This window comes from Gopherus evgoodei, unplaced genomic scaffold (genome assembly GCF_007399415.2).
Source record: "Gopherus evgoodei ecotype Sinaloan lineage unplaced genomic scaffold, rGopEvg1_v1.p scaffold_31_arrow_ctg1, whole genome shotgun sequence".
In the NCBI taxonomy this organism is placed as follows: Eukaryota; Metazoa; Chordata; order Testudines; family Testudinidae; genus Gopherus; species Gopherus evgoodei.
In genome coordinates this window covers 4,791,302-4,811,583 of record NW_022059983.1, presented here as the reverse complement: position 1 = coordinate 4,811,583, position 20,282 = coordinate 4,791,302, and the positions used below count along the sequence as shown (strand labels likewise).

General features: G+C 53.0%; 2 protein-coding genes across 2 annotated transcripts; both read right to left on the bottom strand.

Moving 5' to 3' along the window:
* Positions 1 to 2,705: 2,705 nt before the first annotated feature.
* Positions 2,706 to 3,748, bottom strand: LOC115640491 (free fatty acid receptor 2-like). The gene has a single exon (XM_030543308.1). The coding sequence runs from the start codon at positions 3,732 to 3,734 to the stop codon at positions 2,706 to 2,708; it is 1,029 nt and encodes a 342-aa protein (XP_030399168.1). The 5' UTR covers positions 3,735 to 3,748.
* A 14,655-nt stretch (positions 3,749 to 18,403) lies between these two features.
* Positions 18,404 to 19,361, bottom strand: LOC115640411 (free fatty acid receptor 3-like). Its single transcript, XM_030543152.1, is given in 3 exon segments — positions 18,404 to 18,732; positions 18,735 to 18,884; positions 18,887 to 19,361. Coding segments are annotated over 3 exon segments (954 nt in total).
* Positions 19,362 to 20,282: the final 921 nt, after the last annotated feature.

The following is a 20,282-nucleotide window of genomic DNA, read 5'->3' as shown; positions in this document are numbered from 1 at the left end:
AGGGTGGTGTTGTGCAGGGTGCTGTACATTTGTAGGGGGTGTGAGGGGAGGTGCTGGGCATAGCCAGTCCGGGCGGGCTCTGGCTATAGGGAATTGTGGGGGAGGGGGGGTGTTCCAGTGTTGCGGGGAGGGCTGTGTGGCTCAGCATGGGCCTGCCCCCAAGAGGAAGGGGAACCTGGCAGCACAGGGCAGGTTGGGCACTGTACATCTGGCAACTGCCCGTTTGTAATCAGTGCCCGTGCCATGCCAGGCCCCATTGCCTCTGGCTGGCCCCTTGCTCTGGGGACCAACCCCCCGCACCAGGCTCCATTGCCTCCATGGGGGCCCACAAATGTGTTTGTCACCAGGCCCACAAAACTTTCATCCGGCCCCGCAGGGCCGCAGCCCCTGCTAGCCCAGCCCTGGGCTCCCCTAGAAGCTCTGCCAGTGCCCCTCAATATCAACCTGCAGCCCCCTGCTGCCCCAGCCCTGGGATCCCCCCTCTCCCTCTGTCCACACACAGCTCCCCTCCCCGCTGCCCATGTGCATGAGGGGTTGGGGGCCCCTGTGTGGGTGTGGGGGGGGGGTTGCAATGCAGCGTGGGGGGGAGGGGTGCTCCCGGTGCATGTCTGCACCATGCTCATTTGTTTATCTGCTAACAGCTGCTCTTGGGAGCTCGCTGTGCAATGAGGTTTGCTGGGTCTCAGCCTCATTAGGAGCAGGAGCCAACCTGCACCCAGCTTCTCTCCCCCCCCCCCCCCCCTGGCCCCCTGCAAGGAACTGGACAGGCCTTGGTGACTGAGCCCAGGAGAGGAGGCTACATGTGTGATTCAGGGGGCTCTGTGTGGGTGGTAGGGTTGCCAGGCATCTGGTTTTTGATCAGAACGCCCAGCCGAAAAGGGATCCTGGCGGCTCCAGTCAGCACCACTCACCGGGCCGCTAAAAGTCCAGTTGGCTGCAGCCCCAGCAGGGCAGGCGGGCTCCATACCTGGCTCCACGTGGCTTCCGGGAAGCCGCCGGCATGTCCCTCCAGCTCCTAGGCGGAGGGGCAGCCAGGGTGTCTCTGCGCACTACACCCACCCCAAGCGCTGGCTCCACAGCTCCCATTGACTGGGAACTGAGGCCAATGGGAGCCGCAGCTGAGACAGCGCGCGGAGCCCCCTTGGCCGCCTCTCCATCTAGGAGCTGGATGGACATGCCAGCCACTTACTGGAAGCTGCACGGACCTCCTCTGTCCCCGGGAAATGCCGGGGCTGCCTGAGGTCACCGGAGCCTGCACCTCAACCCACTGCTCCAGGCCCGAGTCCTCCCCCTACACTCCAAACCCCTCAGCCCCAGCCCGGAGCCCCCTCCTGCTTGCTAAACCCCTCATCACCAGCCCCACCACAGAGCTCACCACACCAGCTGGAGCCCTCACCCCCTCCTGCACCCTAACCCCCTCCTGCACTCTGAACCCCTCAGGTCCAGCATGGAGCCCCCCCTGCACCTCAAACCCCTCATACCTAGACCCACCCCAGAGCCCTCAGCCCCAGCTGGAGCCATCACCCACTCCCGCACCCCAACCCCCTGCCACAGCCCAGTGAAAATGAGCGAGTGAGCAAAGGTGGGGGGATTGAGGGAGCGGGGTCAGGGCCTTGGAGAAGGTGCAGGCAGGGACGAGGCCTTGGGGAAGGGGCAGGGCAGGGTGCAAGGCAAGAGTGTTTGGTTTTCTGCAATTAGAAGGTTGGCAACCCTAGTGGGGGTGCCAGATCCACCAGCGAAGGGAGGAGGTGCAGGACCTTGCATGAGGGAGAGCTCAGCTCTACTTCTGGACCTGGAACAGACCCGCAGGGACCAGTCTGCCCTCCCTTAACCAACCCCCACTTGGTCGTCCCCTTGCAGTTACAGCCCACAGTAGCTTGTTTGCCCGTGGGCCCAACCATGGAGAAGGAAAGACCTGGAGTGGGTGGAGGGCGATGAAATATGCCAACCACTCATGAACCAGCCGTGGCAAAGGAAGGCCCTTGACGCCTTGGTGACCCTGACACTGAGAGAGGCCGGATCCTTGTGGAAGTTGGGACACTCGCTCCAAAGCTGAAGTAGGCCAAAGTCTAGGGGGTGCTTGGCCAACCACTCATGGCCAGGGCCAAGGATGGACCGTGGCCCAACCCCTCGCTCTGTCCCAAGGCCAGACCCTGCTCAGCCTCTTCTCCCTTGAGGCCCTGCTCCCACTTGGCCCCTTCCCCCCGAGGCCGCGCCCGCCACTCGCGCTGGTCGTAAGGGGTGGAGAGGACTGAGTGGGGGGAAGCTGAGGAGGGGGTGGAGAGGAGCTAACAGAAAGTGCAGGATTGGGTGGAAGAGGCTCAGGGGGGCCTCAGGCTGCAGCAGGGTGGTGAGGTCATGGTCCCAGCACCAGGGCCCCTTCTAAGTGTGGGCCAGCTCCTTTGGCACCACTGTAAAGCCAGTACTGCTCGTGGCCCGGCAGTGGCAAAAGAAGGACCTTGACGCCAACTGGAGGTCGGCCAAACCCCTGTGCAAGTTTGGCCAACCAAACTGAAGCTCGAGTAGGCCAAAGCCTTGTGGAAGCTGGACACCAGCTTCAAGCCCCGCCACATGCTGCTGTCTAAGGAGGCCTATGGCCCTCTCGGGAGGTGCAGGGAAGGATAGAAGATGCCGTCCCTGGCTAAAGTGCAGGATCTCTAGGAAGGCTCTGCGGAAGAAGCAGAGAGTCCGTCTCATCCTGGGAATCAAGTTGTTGACTCCTCCACCATTTTCCCACTGGCTGCCTTCAACTCGCTGCCCCCTTCCCCGTAGCGAGTGAAGCAGTGGAGATGGAACCGGGACAAGATGGTGCTGAGTTTGTGCCACAGGGTGGCCAGGCAGTTGGCGAAGGCCCTTTGGACGGCACTGGAGGAGAAGTAGAAGATGGCGGGGTCCAAGGCCGCGTTGAGGGTGCTGAAGAGCAGAGCGTACACCCTCCAGGAGGGGCTCTTGTTCTGGACAAAGCCCACCACGTGGGACAGGTTGTAGGGGGCGAAGCAGACTATGAAGTTGAACAAGGTGGCCACAGCCAGGCCCACGGCCCGCTGCTTCCTCCGGGCCGGGATGTTGGGCAGGGCCACCAGGATGCGGACGAGGTTAACGTAGCAGAAAATGGTGATGGTGAAGGGAAGGCAGAAGAGGACGACGAAGAACTCCAGTCGGACAGGGAGCAGGATCTGGAGCTGTGTAGAGGAGAAATCTTCATAGCAGTGGGACATGTTATTGGAGGTCGCGGTCCCATTGGGGCTCAGGACCTCGTATTGGACAATGTAGACAATACTGCAGTGGGCGCAGGTGACTACCCAGAAGACCACGGAGGTGGCGATAGCATAAGCTGGATGACGCCGGAGCTTGTACTTGATGGGAAAGGCCACCCCCAGGTAGCGATCAACGCTGACAGCCATGAGGAAGAGGGAGCTGATGTAGATGCTACTGTAGTAGAAGTAGTTGGTGAGTGGACAGAGGAAAGCAGGCAAGGACCACTCCATGCCTGAGGCAGCCTCCACCATCTTGAAGGGCAGGAAGATGAGGAGGAAGATGTCGGAGACGGTGAGGTTGAGGAGAAGGATGTCGATGGGGGTGGGTTTCTGGCGGACCTTCAGCAGGAAGGTGTAGAAGGCCAGGAGGTTGGATGGGAGGCCGGTCAGGAAGGTGAAGATGTAGATGGTGAGAACCAGCGGGATGGAAACTTTTGAACTCATCTTCTCAGCTCCTTCAAAGGAGAACAGGCTCATCAGCTGCCAAAGAAAGCCAGGAGTCCTGGTAGCCAGCTCCCTCCTCCTCCAGACCCCTAGATCCCACTCCCCTCCCAGCACTGGGGATAGAACCCAGGAGTCCTGGCAACCAGCCCCCTCCTGCTCCAACTCATTAGGTCTCACTCCCCTCTGTGGCACTTTGTACCCCAAAGGAATACCCTGGAAACCCATATTCACCAATGTCACATGATTATGTTATGTGTGATTCAAAGCATGCGTGTGAGATATCATATGAAAGGTCATGATCTGCTGAAACCCATTGTTCTGTCCAAATATATGTATCTTTAGTGTGAATGAAGTTATAATATTTTGCTGTCTGGTTGTCAGTGAAATATGTTTTAAGTTTGAGTGTTCTTCCTAAAAGGGTATTGACCTCTGCCTACGTGGTAGTTCACCGGCCATTCATCAACAGGAGAGTTGCAATCAAGGGATTTACAATTCAATGACAGTTGCACAAGCAGCATACAATGGGGGATTTCCTTGATCACTTTGACTCAGCAAAACCTACCAGGACGGGTCTGGGTATTAAGGGACAGAGGCTGCATGGCTTGGCCTTTTCTCCTCCCTCACCTAAGCTGCAAGCAACAAGGACACGGAGAAGAGAGAGAACTTCAGCAGAGGAGACAAGAGAGAAACCTGTGAATTGTGAACTGTAACATCCATTGAGTGGAGAAAACTGCTAGATCTAAATACTGCCTTATGTCTTAGAGGTTGAAGATTTAGATTGCATGTTTATTTTATTTTCTTTGGTAATTATCTCTAACTTTTGTGCCTACCATTTATAATCACTTAAACTCTCTCTATCTGCAGTTAATAAATCTGTGTTATATGTTATCTAAAACAATGACTTTTGCTTGAAATGCTTGGAAATCTTAACTCAGTTAACAAAAGGCGTGTGCATGTCCTCTCCATACAGAGAGGCCCGGAGGAAGGGGGACGAACTGGACAAAGAACTTACACTACTCAGGCTTCTAACCAATGCAGGATGGTATAGCTCCAGGGTCCTAGGCTGGGGAGAATTGCCTGGAGCTTCTCTGCTTTTGGTTCATGAGTGGCTGAGGGCAGCATTTCATGTAACTCAGCTGGGTGTTTCCTTCCCTGGGGATGGCTGTGTAAGCCAGACCTTTGTAGCTTGTCACCGAAACACAGAGTGAATGGGAGCCCAGACTGGTGGGGCAGAGAACGCAGGGGTATCTGAGTTCCAGGTTGCACGCCAGGGATCCTGTCACACCCTCCCAGGACTGCGGATAAAACCCAGGAGTCCTGGCTCCAGTCTCCCTGTCCTAATCCACTAGATCCCACTTCCCTCCATGAGCTGGGAGAGTACCAGGAGTCCTCCTCTTAGACCCTCTGCTCTAACTCTTAGATGCCCCTCCCCTCCTTACCCGTAGCCATGTGTGCCCCAGGCTCCCGTTCCATTAGGAGACATAAGCCTGGAATTTATGTAGCCAGCTTATGTATTTATTTAGCACAGTTTCCTGTTTAGCCAGCGGCGGGCACGGGAGGTCCGGGGGCAGCATCAGAGAGAGACCAGAGAGTGTGGGATGCATGAGAGCCTGTGAGCAAACACACAGGGATGGGCTGCAGGGGGGCAGGCCAAGCAGGCACCGTGAACAACAGGGAAGTGTTTGTTACTCAGAGGGAAATTTTCATAAATATCATCAAAGGTGGAAGGAAGTGAGGTTAGAGAAATGGTCTGAGGTAAACAGGTTGAAGTTCAATAAAGATAAATGCAAAGTGCTCCACTTAGGAAGGAACAATCAGTTTCACACATACAGAATGGGAAGAGACTGTCTAGGAAGGAGTATGGCAGAAAGAGATCTAGGGGTCATAGTGGACCACAAGCTTAATATGAGTCAACAGTGTGATACTGTTGCAAAAAAAGCAAACGTGATTCTGGGATGCATTAACAGGTGTGTTGTAAACAAGACACGAGAAGCCATTCTTCCGCTTTACTCTGCGCTGGTTAGGTCTCAACTGGAGTATTGTGTCCAGTTCTGGGCACCGCATTTCAAGAAAGATGTGGAGAAATTGGAGAAGGTTCAGAGAAGAGCAACAAGAATGATTAAAGGTCTTGAGAACATGACCTATGAAGGAAGGCTGAAGGAATTGGGTTTGTTTAGTTTGGAAAAGAGAAGACTGAGAGGGGACATGATAGCAGTTTTCAGGTATCTAAAAGGGTGTCATCAGGAGGAGGGAGAAAACTTGTTCACCTTAGCCTCCAATGATAGAACAAGAAGCAATGGGCTTAAACTACAGCAAGGGAGATTTAGGTTGGACATTAGGAAAAAGTTCCTAACTGTCAGGGTAGTTAAACACTGAAATAGATTGCCTAGGGAAGTTGTGGAATCTCCATCTCTGGAGCTATTTAAGAGTAGGTTAGACAAATGTCTTTTAGGGATGGTCTAGACAGTATTTGGTCCTGCCATGAGGGCAGGGGACTGGACTCGATGACCTCTCGAGGTCCCTTCCAGTCCTAGAGTCTATGAGGTCTAGTGGTTAGAGGGTGGGGGACTGGGAGCCAGGACTCGTGGGTCCAATCGCTGATTCTAAGGGAGTGATTTTGTGATAAAAATAGAAAATAAGGAGTCAATGCACAGAACTAGGAAATACAACCTAGGATTCTTGGCCTTTTAGCCCCAGTAGACCCCACTCCTCTCCCAGAGCTGGGGAGAGAACCCAGGAGTCCTGACTCTCAGCCCCTGACTGCTCTAACTGCTAGCCCACACTCCTCTCCCAGAGTTTGGAATAGGAGAAGTTGATAAGCCTCTCCCGTAAAGTAAACCATTGTCTGAGCCCGGCCAGTCCCTTGCTTCTCCATCCATCATGATGGGGCTTGTGGGTTAGAGCAGGGGGCCAGGAGCCAGAACTCCTGGGTTCTATCCTTGGCTCTAGGTGGGGAGTGGGGTCTAGTGATCAGAGCAGGGTGCTGGGAGTCAGGGTCCCTGGGTTCTCCTGGACTATAAGGTGGATAGAAACATGGCTAGATTGTTGGGCTCAGCAGGTAGTGATCGACAGCTCGAGGTCTAGGTGGCAGCTGGTATCAAGCGGAGTGCCCCAGGGGTCAGTCCTGGGGCCACTTTTGTTCAACATCTTTATTAATGATCTGGATGATGGGATTCACTGCACCCTCAGCAAGTTCGCAAATGACACTAAGCTGGGGGCAGAGGCAGATACGCTGGAGGGTACAGATAGGGTCCAGAGTGACCTAGACAAATTGGAAATCTGATGAGGTTCAACAAGGACAAGTGCAGAGTCCTGCACTTAGGACGGAAGAATCCCATACACTGCTACAGGCTGGGGACCGACTGGCTAAGCAGCAGTTCTGCAGAAAAGGACTTGGAGATTACAGACGATAAGCTGGATATGGGTCAGCAATGTGCCCTCGTTGCCAAGAAGGCCAACAGCATATTGGGCTGAATTAGTAGGAAATTGCCAGCAGATTGAGGGAAGCGATTATTCCCCTCTATTTAACACTGGTGAGGCCAAATCTGGAGTATTGCATCCAGTTTTGGTCCCCCCATTACAGAAGGGATGTGGACAAAATGGAGAGAGTCCAGCAGAGGGCAATGAAAATGATTAGGGGGCTGGGACACATGACTTATGAGGAGGGGCTGAGGGAACTGGGGTTATTTAGTCTGCAGAAGAGAAGAGTGAGGGGGGATTTGATAGCAGCCATCAACTACCTGAAGGGGATTCCATAGAGGATGGAGCTCTGTTGTTCTCAGTTGTGGCAGACGACAGAACAAGGAGCAGTGGTTGCAAGTTGCAGTGGGGGAGGTCTAGGCTCGATATTAGGAAACACTATTTCACTAGGAGGGTGGTAAAGCACTGGAATGGGTTCCCTAGGGAGGTGGTGGAGATCCTTAGAGGTTTTTAAGGCCTGGCAGGCATGATTTAGTTGGTGTTGGTCCTGCTTTGAGCAGGGGGTTGGACTAGATGACCTCCCGAGGTCTCTTCCAACCCTAATATTCTATGATTCTAGGAACAGGGCTGAGTGTATACACCAGCCAGCACATCTGTCCAAGAGTCGTGCCCTCCTGCACTTAGAAATCGTCAGTTCCTCCCCTCTCTCTAACGGAAGGAAACCCACTTTCTCTCCCAGCCTGTCTGGCCACTCAGTTGTGGTGGACAGGACCTGATGGTTCCATTCCGAGAATGCTTGGTAAAGCAGATGCTGCTGGGGGTGGGGGAGGAATCATCCCCTTAAGTCTCTGTGAGTAGGAGACCCATTCTGTGGGGGATGGAATGACCACACCCCAGATCCTGACTGGCACCTCCCCATCCCAGTGCTGGGTGCCCCCCGTATGTGGACTGTTGTGTTCTCCTGTCTTGGGATTCTCCTCTCCCTGTCCCCACCATGTACTTGCTCAGCTGAGCTAGATAAATTTCCATCTCCCCAGTCCCCTCCCCCGGTCAGTTTCGCTCAGCCCTGATGCCCAGTGCAGGGCGAGGGTGTTGAAAAAGTAAGTCACAAACCTTCATCTCCATTTTACCAGTGGAAGAACAGACAGAGCAGGGAGAGGAGATGGCCATACTGGGGAAAGAACCCAAGAGCCCTGACAGTTAAGGGTTAATGCCTCTTTTACCTGTAAAGGGTTACAAGCAGTGAACCTGGACCACCTGACCAGAGGACCGATCAGAAGACAAGATACTTTCAAATCTCGGTAGAGGGAAGCCTTTGTTTTGTGTTGTTTGTTTGTCTGTTGTTCTCTCTGGGTTCTGAGAGTGACCAGACGTACCTACAGGCTCTCTAATTTTCTGTTCAAGTAGTAAGTACCAGTAGAAAGGCGGTTTAGTCTTTTTGATTGTTTTCTTTATTTGCAAATGTGTATTTTGCTGGAAGGATTTGTATTTGTGCTGGGGGGAAGGCTTCTCTCTAGTGTCTATAAGCTGAAAGACCCTGTAACATTTACCATCTTGATTACAGAGACAACTTTTACTTTTTTTTCTTTCATTAAAAGCTTTTCTTTTTTAAGACCTGATTGATTTTTCCCCTTGTTGAGGCTCAACGAAATTGAGTCTGTACTCACCAGGGAATTGGTGGGAGACAGGGAGAGAGAAGGGAGGGGGGAAGGTGGAATTCCTCTGTTTTAGATTCACAGAGCTTGAATCTGTATTACCTCTTGGGGAGGGGAAAAGAGGAGGGGAGAAGGTGCATTCCTCTCTGTTTTAAGATTCAAGGAGTTTGAATCACAGTGATCTTCCAGGGTAACCCAGGGAGGGAAAGCCTGGGAGAGGCAACGGTGGGGGAAAGGGTTTACTTTCCGTGTGTGAGATCCAGGGGGTCTGGGTCTTGGGGTCCTCTGGGAAGGTTTTGGGGGGACCAGTGTGTACCAGGCACTGCAAGTCCTGGTTAGTGGCAGCGCTACAAGATTTAAGCTGGTAATTAAGCTTAGGGGGATTCATGCTGGTACCCCATCTTTTGGACGCTAAGGTTCAGAGTAGGGGTTATACCATGACACCCCTACTCTAATGACTAGACCCCACTCCTTGCCAGAGCTGGGACTAGAACCCAGGAGTCCTGACTTCCAGCCCCCACTGTTCTAACCACTACACCCCGCTCCTCTCCCACATTGAAGCTAGAATCCTGTGGTCAGCTGAGCCAGCAATCCCCCTTTTACTTTGTTGCTTGTTTGTTTTTTGATTTTGCAAAAGCAAAATTAAACTTTGCACAGGGGCTTGGGCATGCCTGGTAAAGGCAAATACACACCCATAAAGGCTGGGAGCAGAATCGAGGTGTCCTGGCTTGCACCGCCCTAGCTTTAACCAGTAGACCCCACTCACCTCCCAGAGCTGGGAAAGGAATCCAGCTCTCCAGTCCTTTCTCTGGTCTCTCTCCTCTAACCCAGTCTTCTTCCAGGGTCAGTGATAGAACCCAGGAGTCCTGAATCCCAGCCACAACCCCTGCTCTAACCTCTAGACCCCACTCCCCTCCTTACAAGCCCTGACCCAGGCAGATAGAGAGCCCATCCTCACCTCCTTTCCAGCAGCCAGTGTGCTAAGAGCCTGCAGAAGGGCTGGAATCCAGGTGTCCAGACTGGGAGACACCCCAAGTGATGTGTCAGGGACGAGCTGGTGGCTGGTCTCCTGTGTCCCGGCTGGGGAGTGAGTTTTCTGTAGCCCAGGTGGCTAGTTACGTTGTGGCTGTGCCCCAGAAAACCCCACTGTTCCCTCTGCTTGGAAATCCACGCAGAAAGGATGAGAGATGCAGTCGTTACTTCCTCGTGCCTTGCGGGAGGTGTGACTTGGCACATCCTTGAGAGGGTGTGGTGTCCCCGCCCCCCTCACCTGGTTACTGCATCCTGCTGTGGGCGAGGACTCCTGGGTTATATTCCTGGGAAGGGGAGTGGAATCTAGCAGTTAGAGCAGGGCGGGCTGGGAGCCAGGACTCCTGGGTTGTTTCCTCAGTTCAAGCGGGGGAGGGGGTCTAATGGTTAGAGCGGGGATGGGGGCTGGGAGCCAGGATTTCTGGGTTGTCTCCCCTATTCCAGGAGGGGAGTGGAGTCTAGTGGTTCTACCACAGGGCACGGAGGAGAGGCTGTGCTGAATTTAAGGTTCTTTTGATCCCCCGGGCTGCAGCATCTTTCAGAAGCGTGATATTAAATAAACAAACAAATTCAAGTTCATATTTCTTCGCTCGGGCTCCAGGGCACATACAAATCCTGCACGGAGCACCGAGTCACAAACAGTGGCCACAGCTGAGTGGGAGGGAATCCTGACTGACTGCTAAAGACAGAGGCAATGGGGTCAGATCCCAGCTGGGGTCAATCAATATAGCTCCCTTGGAGTCAATGGTGCCAGATCCCCCTTGGTGAAAATCGGCTCCATCAGTTTGATGAGCTAATGCCTGGAAAACAATGAGACGTCCCAAGACTTTGTGAGCCATCCCAAGGCACCTTGGCCAGGGGGGCTGGGTGAGGGGATGGGGTCCCCAGCCTCAGCCCCCCACACCCAGGGCCTTGCTTTGGGGAGGGATGAATGAGCTCCAGGAATGCAGACCCTCACCCTGGCCTCGTGCACGGCTCTGGGTTCAGTGTCCTGTCCCTCCCCCATGGTGGAGCCGCATCAGTCACTATTTGCATAGTTCTGACAGCATCGGTGCTGTGAGACAAAGGTGAGGTCCCGGGACAGACGGACGTTCATGTGGGAGTGCCATGGGCTGGCTTACCTGTCCTTCCAGAGGGGAGATGGGGGTTACAGATGGGGGCGTTTAGCACTGCAGGGTTCACGCTTGGCATCTATGCACCCACCCTGTGCTCTTTTGCCATGATAGCCCTTGCCCCAGAAGTCCAGGCTCCCAGCCCTCCCCCAGCTCTAACCACTAGACCCTACTCCCCTCCCAGAGCTGGGGAGAAAACCCAGGAGTCCTGGCTCCCAGCCCCACCCCACCCCCCAGCAGCTCCAACCAATAGACCCCAAGCGGAGGAGCCGAATCCTGCCTGTCCCATGGTGGTTGGTTGCCCCATTAGGTGCAGGGAAGTTAGTCTGGGCGGATTCTGCCCTCGGCGAGACAGGAGGAAATGGCTGCCCACAGCAGCTGCCAGAGCTCATGCTGCACCCAGTGCAAGGACTCTGTGGTCAGGGCTGATATGGGGCCTTTGTACAACCCTCAACACCCAGACTTCTGGAAAACCAAACGGCGCTACAAACTTCTGCCCACAACATTTCCACAGATTTCCCCTAGGGGGCACTATGTCCTATCCAGCCCCTGGGTGGGGACTGGTTGGCTTGGGAATGGGGAGTGGGACAAGAGGAGGGGAATCATGAGGGGTGGAGTGGGGAGCATTTAGCCAGCTGGTGCCAGAGGGAGAGGTAACCCTGAGATCCCCTCCTTCCTTTCCTCGCCCAGCTCCCAGCCCCACCTGCTCTAAAGCATTAGGCTTCAATCTTCTCCCGGAGCTGGGGGTAGAACCCAGGAGTCCTGGCTCCCAGCCCCTCTGCTCCAACCCACTAGGTCCAACGCCTAGTAGAACCCAGCAGTCCTGACTCCTGGGCTCTCACGTGTCTCCCCGCCTTTGCTATGACCCCGGCAGGCTGGCGTGGGTGCCCAGCCTCCAGCTGCTCGCTGTGACAGGAGGCAAGGCAGACTCACTGGGGGACATAGCGGGGGGCTACATGCAAGGACCCCAATTCTGAGCTCGCCATGGCCCCCCTTCCTTTGCCCAGTTCCAAGAAACAGACCCCCCCCCTTCCTGCCCCAAGACACGGAGAACTGGTTCCACCTCACACAGGGTGGTGGCCTCATTGGCACGGCCACAGGTGCCCCTGGCACCTCACATTGGACATCAGCCCAGCCAGGGTTATGTTCTGCCAATGAGATTTTTTGTTAGTGACACTGGGGTTTATTATTTCTTTACGAGCCCACCGGGGAAAATCTCATAACATTGGACAAAGGTCATAAAATTCCTTGTGAGCAAAGAGCCCCATTGGGTGAGGTTTCTCCACCATCTTGGGAAGCAGATTGGCCTTGTCACTGGTGGGGCTGGGCCCTGTCTCCCTTGAAAAGGCCCCCCCACTCAGTGGGAAGCCCAAAGACTCCAGTTGGACTAGACTAAACCCTGTGCCCCAGGGACAGATGAGGAGAGACCGAGACCAAGGCCCTTGAGCAGAGGGTATCTCTGGGGCCACTCGAAACATTCCACAGTTCCACAGGCGAAGCCCTCAGCTGTTGTGCTAAACACAGCCGGGCGTCTGGGACACGAGGCAGATATTACTCAGCAGCCTCGACACACCTCCATCTTCCCAGTGCGCGCTCCGCTGGTGCGCTGCAGCTACACAGGGTGGACTCCTTTCTGCAGTCAGGGCTGTCCAGTGACAGGTCCCATCAGCCAGGGGAGTGGAGAAGCTAGGTCTCCTGGAAGGACAGGCAGAAGTCACATCACCCTACCTGGCCGTGGTCCATTGTTCATTGCAAGAAGTTGGGCTAAGTTTCTAAATCTCCTGCCTCCAGCCCACCCCAATATGGGTGAGCTGGCCATAGAGATCAGCCGGGTCTTAGAAAACCATGGAGAGACCCTGTCTTGTTGATGAGCTCTGAGGTCCTGGCGTGGGGAGCAAAGAATAGACAGATGGGTCCCATCAATGCCCCCATTTCAGGAACCTTCAGCGTGCCCCACCAACAACAACCTCCTCAGCATCACCCTCCTGCAAGCAGCATGCACCTCCACAATAACCGCCCCACAGTTTATCTACCAACCCTGAACGGGCTAGGTCCTGACCAGCAGCAATTGTGGGTGACCAATTTCCAGATGACGAGAGCCACGTGCTTCTCCATGCTGAGGGAAACTCTCCTGTTGCTATTCCATTCCTGCAGCTCCGGGGTGAGCTCTGCGCAGATCTCTGGGGGCCTGGCCTGTCGCCCTGAAGTACTGCCACCCCACTGCTGCTCACTCCAGGATGGGTGGTCCCGTCCCACCGGTCAGCTCTAGTTGACTGAGCCCAGAAGTGGTGCCCCACCAAGGGAAGTCACTCCTGGGAGCCCATGGACACAAACTAGCTGCTTGATTTCCTCTCTTATCCGTATCATTATGGCTGTTTCCAGCGCCATCCGGCTCTGTGATGGGCAATACACGTGCATCTGCCTGTTTGTATTACTGACCACCAGGATCCTGGTGTCCAGAATGCTGCCCCATAGCCAGAGGTTTGGAAGTGTATCTGGTTTGCCAAAGCCAAGCCAGAGGACCCGTCAGTCCCAGAATTCTAGGGGCAGCCCACAACATGTGAAATCCCAGGATGCATAGAGGCGAGTGGCGGGAGGTTGCGGCAAGAGACACTTTCCTGGAAGGCTGTGTGTTTATTTGATAAGTGCGTGGCCAGCGGGGCTGTGTGGATGCAATGATTCAAAACATCTGTGGGGTAAGACAGCATCTGTGGGGTAAGTGACTGTCTGCAGTGTTTGGGTTTGTGTGTGTGTTTGGGGGTTACTTGCTGTGTGCTGAGCTTGTGTTTGTCAGTCTGTTTTGGTTTGTTTGTTTGAAGGACCGTGTGCTGTAGCTGGCAGTTGGAGGTGGAGCTACTAGGAAGGTTTGAAAGCTAGAAGCCTCTGGTAATTGGCTGAACCTTAACCAGTGGGCGGGGCATTCACTCAGGCCAGGGCTTTATAAAGCTGCGCACAAGCGACCAGGGAGCTTAGCGAACAGGAGCTGCTAACAGGGAGTTTTGCAAGGGAGTTTTGGAAGGGGGGGGGTCCCTTGTCGGTCTCATCTGTGACCCATTGGTCCCCTGAACCCATAACCTGAGCCACATCAAAAATCTTTCTGTTTACAGCAGAGAGGAGCGGACAGGGAACTGTAGACCGGAATTTGCGAGAGTTTGACAGAGGGAAGCTTACAATGGTGAGGAGGACCCGCAACACCTGTGCCAGCACTGCTTCTGTCTCATCCACCTGCGCCTGTAGCCAGACAGAGCACCAAAGCATGGATGCTTTTACCCAGATTCTGGTGTGGGCTTGCAAAGACTGTAATTTGCAATTTCCACTTACTGATATCCAGGCTGGGGGTGGCATCCAATGTGAAAGGTGCCTGCTGGTGGAATCTCTCAGGCAGCAGGTGGGAGAGCTACAGGAGGAGGTGGCCAGGCTGAGGAACATCCATGTCCATGAGCAATTCCTGGACAGTATCCATGTGGAGACAGCTGATGGTGTTGTCCCAGTTGACAGGACTACCGACACACCAGTGGAGGAGGAGATGCCTCAGGGTGTATCTGACACACCAGTGGAGGAGGAGGCTCAGGGTGGACACAGCCAGCTGGTTACTTCTGGCAGCAGGCAGTGCTCCACCGCTGCTGCGAACCCTCCTGTTGTGGTAAAAGATAACCATTATGCTCTTCTTGATACAGGAGAGAAGAAATCACCCCCAACAGTGAAGGGGGTGAAGCCTCGTACCCCTAAGGCTGGGAGGGCTGCTGCCACCACTGATAAGAAACGTAGGGTAGTGGTGGTTGGAGACTCTTTGCTGAGGGGGACGGAGACACCCATCTGTCGCCCTGACCGTTCATCCCGGGAGGTATGCTGCCTGCCAGGGGCCCGTATCCGAGATGTTACAGAGGCTTTGTCGAGGATTATCCGGCCTTCTGACTACTATCCCATGCTACTCATCCATGTGGGCACAAATGATACTGCGAGGTGTGACGCTGAGCAGATCAAGAGTGACTACAGGGCTCTGGGAGTACGGGTTAAGGAGTTTGGAGCGCAGGTGGTATTCTCTTCGATTCTTCCTGTTGAAGGTAGGGGTCCGGGCAGAAACAGATGCATCGTGGAGGTGAATGCCTGGCTGCAAAGATGGTGTCGCCAGGAGGGCTTTGGCTTCCTCGACCACGGGATGCTATTTGAGGAAGGACTGCTAGGAACAGATGGCGTTCACCTTTCGAAGAGGGGAAAGGCCTTATTTGCGCACAGACTGGCTAACCTAGTAAGGAGGGCTTTAAACTAGGTTCGACGGGGACAGGTGAGCAAAGCCCACAGGTAAGTGGGGAACAAGACCTGGGAGATGGGTTGGAAACAGGAGGGAGCACGGGCTATAATGGCAGAGAGGAAGGAGGGTCAGGGCGAAGCTGGGAGGCAAGATCAAACCAGTATCTTAGATGCCTTTATACAAATGCAAGAAGTATGGGTAATAAGCAGGAAGAACTGGAAGTGCTAATAAATAAATACAACTATGACATTATTGGCATTACTGAAACTTGGTGGGATAATACACACGACTGGAATGTTGGTGTGGATGGGTATAGTTTGCTCAGGAAGGATAGACAGGGGAAAAAGGGAGGAAGTGTTGCCTTATATATTAAAAATGTACATACTTGGACTGAGGTGGAGATGGACATAGGAGACGGAAGGGTGGAGAGTCTCTGGGTTAGGCTAAAAGGGGTAAAAAACACAAGTGACGTCGTGCTGGGAGTCTACTACAGGCCACCTAATCAGGCGGAAGAGGTGGATGAGGCTTTTTTCAAACAACTAACAAAATCATCCAAAGCCCAAGATTTGGTGGTGATGGGGGACTTCAACTATCCAGATATATGTTGGGAAAATAACACCGCGGGGCACAGACTATCCAATAAGTTCCTGGACTGCATTGCAGACAACTTTTTATTTCAGAAAATTGATAAAGCTACTAGGGGGGAAGCTGTTCTAGACTTGATTTTAACCAACAGGGAGGAACTTGTTGAGAATTTAAAAGTAGAAGGAAGCTTGGGTGAAAGTGATCATGAAATCATAGAATTTGCAATTCTAAGGAAGGGTAGAAAGGAGTACAGCAGAATAGAGACAATGGATTTCAGGAAGGCGGATTTTGGTAAGCTCAGAGAGCTGATAGGCAAGGTCCCATGGGAATTAAAACTGAGGGGAAAAACAACTGAGGAAAGTTGGCAGTTTTTCAAAGGGACGCTATTAAGGGCCCAGAAGCAAGTTATTCCGATGGTTAGGAAAGATAGAAAATGTGGCAAAAGACCACCTTGGCTTACCCTTGAGATCTTGCGTGACCTACAAAATAAAAAGGCGGCATATAAAAAATGGAAACTAGGTCAGATCACGAAGGATGAATATAGGCAAATAACACAGGAATGCAGAGGCAAGATTAGAAAAGCAAAGGCACAAAATGAACTCAAACTAGCTATGGGAATAAAGGGAAACAAGAAGACTTTTTATCAATACATTAGAAGCAAGAGGAAGACTAAGGACAGGGTAGGCCCACTGCTCAATGAGGAGGGGGTAACAGTAACGGGAGACTCGGAAATGGCAGAGATGCTTAATGACTTCTTTGTTTCGGTCTTCACTGAGAAGTCTGAAGGAATGTCTAGTATAGTGAATGCTTACGGGAAGAGGGTAGGTTTAGAAGAGAAAATAAGGAAAGAGCAAGTAAAAAAGCACTTAGAAAAGTTAGATGCCTGCAAGTCACCAGGGCCTGATGAAATGCATCCTAGAATACTCAAGGAGTTAATAGAGGAGGTATCTGAGCCTCTAGCTATTATCTTTGGGAAATCATGGGAGACGGGGGAGATTCCAGAAGACTGGAAGGGGGCAAATATAGTGCCCATCTATAAAAAGGGAAATAAAAACAACCCAGGAAACTACAGACCAGTTAGTTTAACTTCTGTGCCAGGGAAGATAATGGAGCAGGTAATCAAAGAAATCATCTGCAAACACTTGGAAGGTGGTAAGGTGATAGGGAATAGCCAGCATGGATTTGTAAAGAACAAATCGTGTCAAACTAATCTGATAACGTTCTTTGATAGGATAACGAGCCTTGTGGATAAGGGAGAAGCGGTGGATGTGATATACCTAGACTTTAGTAAGGCATTTGATACAGTTTCGCATGATATTCTTATAGATAAGCTAGGAAAGTACAATTTAGATGGGGCTACTATAAGGTGGGTGCATAACTGGCTGGATAACCGTACTCAGAGAGTAGTTGTTAATGGCTCCCAATCCTGCTGGAAAGGTATAACAAGTGGGGTTCCGCAGGGGTCTGTTTTGGGACCGGTTCTGTTCAATATCTTCATCAACGATTTAGATGTTGGCATAGAAAGTACGCTTATTAAGTTTGCGGACGATACCAAACTGGGAGGGATTGCAACTGCTCTGGAGGACAGGGTCAAAATTCAAAATGATCTGGACAAATTGGAGAAATGGTCTGAGGTAAACAGGATGAAGTTCAATAAAGATAAATGCAAAGTGCTCCACTTAGGAAGGAACAATCAGTTTCACACATACAGAATGGGAAGAGACTGTCTAGGATGGAGTATGGCAGAAAGAGATCTAGGGGTCATAGTGGACCACAAGCTTAATATGAGTCAACAGTGTGATACTGTTGCAAAAAAAGCAAACATGATTCTGGGATGCATTAACAGGTGTGTTGTAAACAAGACACGAGAAGTCATTCTTCCGCTTTACTCTGCGCTGGTTAGGCCTCAACTGGAGTATTGTGTCCAGTTCTGGGCACCGCATTTCAAGAAAGATGTGGAGAAATTGGAGAGGGTCCAGAGAAGAGCAACAAGAATGATTAAAGGTCTTGAGAACATGACCTATGAAGGAAGGCTGAAGGAATTGGGTTTATTTAGTTTGGAAAAGAGAAGACTGAGAGGGGACCTGATATCAGTTTTCAGGTATCTAAAAGGGTGTCATCAGGAGGAGGGAGAAAACTTGTTCACCTTAGCCTCCAATGATAGAACAAGAAGCAATGGGCTTAAACTGCAGCAAGGGAGATTTAGGTTGGACATTAGGAAAAAGTTCCTAACTGTCAGGGTAGTTAAACACTGGAATAGATTGCCTAGGGAAGTTGTGGAATCTCCATCGCTGGAGATATTTAAGAGTAGGTTAGATAAATGTCTGTTAGGGATGGTCTAGACAGTATTTGGTCCTGCCATGAGGGCAGGGGACTGGACTCGATGACCTCTCGAGGTCCCTTCCAGTCCTAGAGTCTATGAGTCTATAAAAGGGAAGTTGCTTAAGCCGGTGCAAGCCAGTGTTCACACGTAGCTTTGGGAGAGTTATCCCTGATTAAAGCGGAAACATCAAATCTGAAATAACTTGCAAGCGTAGACAAACCCTCGTTTGGGAATATTCCTTCCCAGCCTTCAGTTCAGGGCTGGCAGGAACCATAACATGTCTTAGACCTGGTGGAGGTGGAACCGTGGTCCCTACCCCATCCAACTCACTGCACCATCTGTGAATCCTCCGTGGCCACGGTCTCCGTGGCCTCCATCCAGACCCCAGGGCAGAGCCGGCCAAGCTGGAGCTTCTCCCAGGCAGCCTGCAGACATTCCAGGCAGATCTTCTGGAAAGACGAGGAGGAGAAGTAGAAGATGATGGGGTCTAAGCTGGCGTTGAAAGTGCTGAGGAGCAGTACGTAGACTCTCCACTCTGGGCTTTTATTCTCCACGTAGCCCACCACGTGGGAGATGTTGAAGGGGGTGAAGCAGACCAGGAAGAGGAGAAATGTAGCTGCCACCAGCCCGATGGCCCGGCGCTTCCTCCTGGGCTCACCAGTGGCAGGGAGAGTATGATGATGATGAATCTGGTGTAGCAGAAGGTGGTGATGCCCAGTGGAAGGCAGAAGAGGACCCAGAACATCTGCAGGCGGACGGGCAGCAGGACTGCCAGCTGGTGGTCAGTGAAGGTGGCGTAGCAGCGGTGAGGTTGCCCGCTGTGTCATTGCCCCTGGCTTGGTACTGGACTACGTAGATCACGCTGCAGTGGAAGAAAGCAGTCACCCAGAACAAGGCCACGGCCACCATGGCATAGGGCGGCCGGCGCCTCGCCTTGTAGCGGAGGGGGAAGGCCACGCTGAGGTAGTGGTCAACGCTAAAACCAGTGAGCGAGAGGGTGGTAAGGTAGATGCTGCTGAAGAAGAGGAGGCCGGAGAAGGGGCAGAGGAAATCTGGCATCTTCCACTTCATCTCCCAGGAGGCCTCGGCAATGCGGATGGGCAGGAAGGCCAGCAGCACCAGGTCGGACACCGTCAGGTTGAGGAGCAGGACGTCGGCTGGCAGCAGGCGCCGGCGGGCCTTCACCATGAAGACGCAGAAGGCCAGCAGGTTAAGGGGCAGGCCTGTTATGAAAGTCACTGTGTAGACAGCCCGGGAGAGCCGGGGGCTGCTGATGGAAGGCATGGTGGGAAGAAGGGGGTGGCAGGGGCTGGATTGACAATAGCAGCCAGGGATCCACTAGGCCTTGGGATGAGGATGGAGATGGATCTGGGTTGCCAATAGCAATGGGGCACACACTAGGCCTTGCGATGGGGATGGAGGTGGCTCGGGGTCACTAATAGCAATGGGGGACCCACCAGGCTTTGGGATGGGGATGGAGATGGATCTGGGTTGTCAATAGCAACCAGGGATCCACTAGGCCTTGGGATGAGGATGGAGATGGATCTGGGTTGTCAATAGCAACAGGGGACACACTAGGCCTTGGGATGAGGATGGAGGTGGGGCTGGAGGCAGGGCCAGGTTGCCAGTAGCTACTAGGCCTTGGGGTAGGGCTGGAGGCAGGGTTCCCGCAAGGCTCATTCGCTGCAGAGAAAGGAGAGACAGGTGGGGTTAGCGAGCCCCCTTCGAGACCAGTCCTTAGACCAGTGGTTCTCAAACGTTTTTACTGGTGATCTCTTTCACACAGCAAGCCTCTGAATGTGACCCGCCCCCCCTTTACAAATTAAAAACATTTTTTAACATATTGAACACCATTATAAATGCTGGAGGCAAAGCGGGATTTGGGATGTAGGTTGACAGCTTGCAACTCCCCATATAATAACTTCACGACCCCCTGAGGGGTCCCGGCCCCCAGTTTGAGAACCTCTGCCTTAGACAAACTCCCTGGGGCTGGGGGGCAGCTCTTCGCTCTGTCTGTGCAGTTCCTGGTGCAGGGGGGTCTCGGGGCACCTGGGTGATACTGTAATGCATCTAAATAGCACTAATAACATACAGCGCCTGGCGCATGGGGGTCCTGGGCCAGGGCTGGGGTGCCTGGGTGCACAGCACTAATAACATACAGCACTTGACACAATGAGGTCTTGGTCCATCATTAGGGCTCTTGGG